General features: G+C 55.4%; 3 protein-coding genes across 3 annotated transcripts; all 3 read left to right on the plus strand.

Moving 5' to 3' along the window:
- Position 1: 1 nt before the first annotated feature.
- Positions 2-292, plus strand: DQ04_04981010 (hypothetical protein; the record flags this gene model as incomplete). Its single annotated transcript, XM_009313904.1, has 1 exon — positions 2-292. A coding segment is annotated over one exon (291 nt), but the record flags the coding sequence as incomplete, so codon positions are not given.
- Positions 293-659: 367 nt separating this feature from the next.
- On the plus strand, positions 660-1217 carry DQ04_04981020 (hypothetical protein; the record flags this gene model as incomplete). Its single annotated transcript, XM_009313905.1, has 1 exon — positions 660-1217. The coding sequence occupies one exon, from the start codon at positions 660-662 to the stop codon at positions 1215-1217; it is 558 nt and encodes a 185-aa protein (XP_009312180.1).
- Positions 1218-4124: 2907 nt separating this feature from the next.
- On the plus strand, positions 4125-6287 carry DQ04_04981030 (putative protein kinase; the record flags this gene model as incomplete). Its single annotated transcript, XM_009313906.1, has 1 exon — positions 4125-6287. One exon carries the CDS (start codon positions 4125-4127, stop codon positions 6285-6287), a length of 2163 nt encoding a protein of 720 aa, XP_009312181.1.
- Positions 6288-6783: the final 496 nt, after the last annotated feature.

Here is a 6783-nt window from a genome sequence, read left to right on the forward strand (position 1 = left end):
TTTTTCAATCTTGGGCGTACGGCATGAGAGAAACGGGACCCACCTCCGAGATGACTCGATTGGGTCGAAAGCTATATCTCAATTTGTGACCCCTTTACGCCGTCAGCAGCAACCCCGGGGTGCGAATGCAAGGTATAAGGGAGGCTTTGGAAGAGCCTTTACTGAAGGATGGTCCCATCGCACAGGCGGTGCTCAAAACCAAGAAGGAGCACATCGCCCCTCGACCGAACAAAGCACGGCGTTATCGATGCGGGAAGTTGGGCCATTACAGCAGTACCTGCCACGTACATGAAGCACGCCCATACACGAAGGGGAAACAAAACGAGCATCGGCCCCGGAATCAATAAATTCCGGGGCCCTCGGATTATGCGGATCCTTACATCCTTGTCGGTGTAGCGCGAGAAATTTTACCAGAGGCCGAATCATCGCGCCTTGTACCCATCACGAGGATAGACGTGGGCCCAGCGCTTTTCCACCGGCACAGAAGTGTATGGAGTCACCGATGCATAGGCCCCTTGGGGCATCCTGGGCTCGACAAGACTGAGGGCGCACCTATATTGCTCAAGAGCCACCTTCAATTGGTGAACAACGTCACCTTTATTCCCGCTCCGAGCCACGACCTGTACAGGTCGTGGCCCTCGCATCCGAGGCGAACAAGTATGCAATGCGCATGTGGACCCATACAACTTGGGAACGAGGGAAGAAGTCGTTCCCTCATTTATTGTAAGCCTTCAGTTGGCCAAGAGCGGCGCCATTCACTATACAAGAACGTTGGCGTCTCTGTTAGCCGCATGGCGAGCGCCGACGAATATGTTTCTCACCGGCCTCCGCGAGTCTGCGGCTGGCGATCCCATAAAACAGCCACGCCCCATGTTGCATTGGCAGCTCGACATTGTCAACAACACGTTGGCGGAAGAGAGGGACCGCGTTGCTTTAAGGCTGGCTTAGGTGACCACCTGTCGCTGGGGCGAAATCGCACTTCTCAAGAAGAAATATCTTGTGGAGCATCCATGCAACAAAAGGGCCATAATCGTCGACTGGGGGGGCACTCCCCAAAACGCACAAGAACGACCCACACAGAGCGGCACGGCATGTGGTTACATGAGGGTGTGGCTCTAAAAGGGTTTGCGCGGTGCTCAAGGACATGGGCGACGACGAAAAACTTGCGGAAACAACAACCAGCGGCGTGGAAAATATCCTCCGCCCATACGGAATGACAGCCCATTCTATCAAAAGAGGAGCGCTGGCGCACGCGGCAGCGGCCGTGGTGGAATACGACCTGGGCCCCCGCTTGTTGGCGCAACTGGGAAAACACGCGGACCCACTAGAACCCCCTCGGAGCACAGTGCAATATCTGGGCTGTTGAACCGCGACGGTCACCAAGTCCGCGGAGTCAACGCCGTGGATGTGACACACCGAGAGGAGTGGACCAGCCAACCGTGAATCCAACCTGTTCCGGAGCAGGAAGGAGTTTAACCCTTATTCCAGAGTCACAACGTTTTGCGACGCACACGCAGAACAAGGGTAGCCACACGTGAAGGGGAAGAGGGTTTGCCGTTGTGGCAGGCGTGCGTGGGCACTTTGCCCCTTCCTTGGGTCCACATGCAGGCCCAATGCCGAGGCACGCCGGCGGATTTTTGCGCGGTGTGGGGTGTCATGCATAGCTCACCAACGGCGCCCAAGCTGGCTCGCGAATGAAATTTGCGTGTTTCAGAGAAGGACGCACATCTCATGAAAAAGGCAGGCGCCATCAGCACGGCTTCGGCACATCGCGCCGCAGGATGGGTGGTGCCGTTCGCGGTGGTAGGGGATAAACCAACAGGTCGGCGGCGGTTATTTATCGCGTGGTCGAAGGAAATGAACGGCGAAAAGGATTGCGAAGCAGAGATTACCCTCGAGATATATTTCCCTGTATCTGAGCGCGGTTTTTGATGAAGCATCCACACTGCTTGATTTAAAGGCTTCGTTTTCCAAGTCGCTTTGCCAAAAGCCGTACGTGCAAATTTTCGGTGCCGGACAGAATCTGGCGAGCTCGTCGAATTAACTCACCGTCCAACGGGGCACAAATGCAGTCCCGAGATTCTGCACACCATCACGCGGGTTTTGGCGGGGGATCCCCGGGTCGCAGAGCCACGGTAAGCAGCACCGCTTGGAATTCGGTTTCACGTGTGCATTGATAGCATACGTATCAGTGGGCCATTATCCCTGCTGAGACAGTGGGGAAAACGCATATCGAAGAGCATAGGTCAGTGCGACGCCACATTCGGCGAGCAGCAGTATTCTTGTCAGAAATATGATTTCATAGGAGTGCGCTTTAATCATGTTTAACAGAAGGTATCGTTAAGCCAAAAGACTTTGGGCCGCTTACGGGACGCGCAATCATTTCACACCCCCTTCGGCACAAGACATGGAAGGTACGGTATCCAGCATGATGGGCGCGGCCGGCGTACGGGGAAACTCTTTTTTACCCTGTTATTTTTTCCTGAATATAATACGTCGACGTTTGTCGCGGCTGAAGAGGAGCTTACTACGCCCACAGGACGGGGCGGGTCTACCCCCACGTGCCATATGCCTGGCTCAGCAATGGCTAAAAGAATTACTGGCCAATAAACTAGTTAGCCCCCCGACGCCAGATACCAACTTCTGCAACGTTTGTCACAGACGCCTCCATGTACGGATGGGGCCCCTTAATATTTAAGGATTCGTGGGAAGTTTTGATCACCGGCGGCTCTTGGAGCAAAGCTCCCCGCATAATTTCCCAAGCAGAAGCTCGCGCGGTCCACTTGGCCCTGCAGACTTTCCGCCACCATCTGAAGGGGCCTTTGTACATATGGGTAGGTAACACGACTGTGATACACATAATGGCAAAAAGGTAAGATACACTTAAGAGGTGCTGCTGCGGGGAGCGACGGCCATAGATAGAGTGCTACAGAAGAACAAGGTGAGCGCTACGTTGCCTCAGAGAATAATCCTGCCGACGGCATTTCCAGAGGTCAGGACATAAAGCACTTGACCTAGCGAAGGGGAGCGCGGGAGGCGGGTTAAGGACGGTTTCAGCTCTTCCATTTCGTGAGTTGTAAATGAGCCGTTAAGGAAAATCACTGATTCCTTTCTCTTGGTAAAGGGGTTTTCTCCGTGTGAAAATGAACGAGGCTCCGTGGAAAAGAGCAAAAATATTTTTACTCCTCACCTATATCCCTCACGGTGAAGTAAGGCACAGACTATTCTGCCTTTCTGTTTGGTTTCTGCATTCCTTCAGAGCCTTCATGTCTCCCTTCTTCTTCCCCTCGTGCCTGGGCTGTTTGTTGTTCTTTAAGGGTGATTCTTCTTTCTGTGTGCGTGTGTGTGTGTGATTGTGCGCCTTACGATGTTTTCCCATTTGTTCCGGGTGTGTCTGTCTTTGTTGTGTGTGCTGAATGCCACGTCTGAAGCAACCGGCGCCAGCCAGACCTCTGCCCGGGGCACCGTTCTTTCGGCGCGTCATAGAGCACTGGTTTTAGAGCTCTGAGAGAAGGGAACGAGCAAAGGGAGTGGGCAATTTCATCTGTGAATGCAAATAGATAAATACATACATATACGTATATGTATTTATCTATTTATAGTTTGATATTTAAAAGAAGCAAATGCGGGGAAAGACTCAGGCGACGATGCGTTTGTGTGTGCGTGTGCGGCTGTATTCCCTTTTTTCTTCACTCGTACATCTTGGATTTTCTCGCGGTGGTGGTGTGTATGTGTGTGTGTGTGTGTGTGTGTGAAGATCTCTGTTGTTAGATCCGGTCACTCCTGCTGCTATTTCTGCTTGGACTATCTCTTTCTTTCTTCTTTGTTCTCTGCTTCGCTTTGCCCCTGCACCCTCTACCAATGGGTGTGGCGACAACAACAACAAGAGTGAGAACGAGTGTGGCCTGTACTCACCACTCGCTCTCTGGTCTCGGAGTGGGCGTGTGTGTCTCAAAACGTTTCGCACCGCACAAGGCGTACACCAAGGAAGAGCGTGTCACACACACACACACACAGAGAGACAGAAAGACGTGACCAGCGCGCCAAGAGTAGTAAGCACGGTTACGACGAGCACACGGTGGAACGGACAAAAAAGACAGGCGCCGCTCGCCTAAGCACCGTGAATGGCGACGCGCATGACGCACAACATGTCGCCGTCCGATGACAAGCCGCTTTCGGAGCGGGTGGTGGCACAAGGTGCCGCGCATCGCCCGTGGAAGAATCAGTTTAGCACCGACGCGCCGGTGGGAGAGGCCGTGAAGGCACGCTACATCGATGCAATGGCGAACTGTTTTGGCGACGCGGCGCCCGTGTACGATACGGCACTGAGAAGTAATAGCCTCGCCATAGGCATGGCAACGCGGGAAAAGAAGCGGCCTCCCTCGCTTTTCTCCACGCCGGCCTCTTCACTGGCACCCACGCAGCAGCACACGCCGGTGGGAAGGCAGGGCGGGTTCACGCTGCTGCCAACGACGACGACAGCACGGCAACAACAGCAGCAGCAAACGTTTGCACTTGGGGCCGCCAATTGTCCGTCAAACGCGCCGCTCTACGGGCGCTGCGCCAGCCTGACGATACCACCACCACCGCTGATGCCATGCAGTCCTGCCAACGGCCTCGGCGGGGCGACGGCCTCGGTGCAGCCGGCTGCCGTTAGTCACACAAGGAAGACGCCGCTGCTCTCGCTGTCGGAGGACAGGCACGTGCTGCTGGCGGGCCCCTTCCGCGTGTCGCGTGACGGCTGTCTTACCATGCAGAACATCCTGCTGCTCAATACAAACAACGACGAGAGCCCCAAGCATAAGCCGGCCTCGGTGACCCTGCGGAATACCCCGAAGACGCTGCTCAAGCCCAAGAAGCCGTTTCTCCCTGTGGAGCCGGTGACGAACAACTCCTTCACACTGCTCTCTGCGAGCATCGATACGCTGTATAGCCCCATCACGTACTCACTAGACGCGTTCCCAACCGCCCGCGTCGGCTCACGCAGGGAGAGCGGTACACTGTTGCATGCGATCCACCCCACCCCTACACATGAAGCGGCAGCCGACTCCAGTGCATCTATTGAAATTGCTGACGGTGATAGCTCGAACTTCCAATCGGCGCGCGGGTCAGAGGACGCGGTGCCGATGAGTCTACTACCGTACGTGGACCTGCCGCCGAAGTGCCACGTCTCCGCCCCGCTGCCCGTCAATGCGGTGCACTACGGCGATCTACACATCAAGGCCCCGGTAGGCGAAGGCGCGTCGGCGTCCGTCTTTGTGGCGGATCATTTGCCGACGGGGCGTCTGCTGGCCGTCAAACGCATCGACCTCTCGCCACTGCTGCTCCAGTGGAGCCCTTCCATGGTGTCGAAGTCCCCGCACATGCCGGTCAGCACCCGCCTCCGTCAGCTGCAGCTCATCGTTGTGCGGGAACTGCAGGCTCTCCACATGGCATACCGGAGCCCCTTCATGGTGAAGGTGTACAACGCCTTCTACTCGGAGGAAAGCATGGCCCTCGATCTCGTGATGGAGTACATGCACTACGGAAGCCTGGATCACTTGCAGAAGCTCCTCAAGAGACCGCATCGTGACGGCGACGATAAGAAGGATGCGTGTGTGGAAGACGGCGCCGGTGTGCCGGAGCGGCTAGTGGCGGTGGTGGGGGAGCAGCTGCTGCTCGGCGTACGGGACATGCACGAGCGTGGCTTCATTCATAGGGACATCAAGCCCGGCAATGTTCTCATCAATGAGAAGGGTATCGTGAAGCTGAGCGACTTTGGTCTATCACAGCGGTGTGGCCCGGTGGGAGAGCGGATCAGTGCCGGCAACACCCCGCAGCAGCAATTCGCTTTGACAACCAGCGAGGATTGTGTCCCACCAATGTTTCGGCTCGATCCCGGCGGCAGCAACGGTACAGACTCCTCCACTGACCTGCAGTGCTCTGGTACAAACAAATATATGAGCCCCGAACGGCAGCGCGGCAAGACTCACGGAAAACCGAGCGACATATGGGCGGTGGGCATGACGCTTGCAGAGTTCGCTGTAGGTGAGTACCCCGTCGACTTCACCGGCTGTGTCGACGCGTTTGAGCAGGCGTACCGCATGGAGGCGCCGCTAGACCTTAATCGATTCCCGCGGTCGAGTGTGCTGAGTGAGGAATTCATTGACTTCATCCGCATAAGTATGTTGCCAGTGCCGGAGGAGCGGCCAACGGCACGCGAGCTGCTCGAGCACCCGTTCTTCCGGCAGTGGGGCACACCCTTCTCGATCGAGGATTACCTGCGTGAGAGTACCGTCGCGAAGTGAATCGATTTTGTGCATGTGTCTGCCAGTGATAAAGAGCAACGCAAGCGGCAGGAAGGAAGGAAAGAAGGTCTATGTGTGTCTGTGGACGAGGAGGGTGCATGGAAGAGAATGAATGAATGAATGAATACGGACTGAGGATTTTTTTTTGTTTTTAGTATGCTCGCTAGTTGTCATATTTTTGTTTTGGTTTCACATTTGCTTTGTTGGTATTATTGTAGTTCTTGGTCGCCGAGACGGCAGCGGGAGGGAGGGAGGGAGAGCGAGGGAGCGCCGCTGAGCGGAGTCGTACGAGCTGGCGGCGAGACACCACCCGCACTATATATATATATATATATGTGTGTGTGTGTGCGGCATTCTCTGGGGATGTGTGTGTGTGTGTGAATGTATGTCGACTGTGTTGTCTGTGCGGAGGCTGTACATTGTGTGCAATGCGAGAGAAGAGTTCGTGGAACTTCTCCCCCACAAAAACGAGTGCAATGCGATTCCCACGAGGAAA

This window comes from Trypanosoma grayi (assembly GCF_000691245.1).
Source record: "Trypanosoma grayi strain ANR4 Tgr_498_V1, whole genome shotgun sequence".
Classification (NCBI taxonomy): domain Eukaryota; phylum Euglenozoa; class Kinetoplastea; order Trypanosomatida; family Trypanosomatidae; genus Trypanosoma; species Trypanosoma grayi.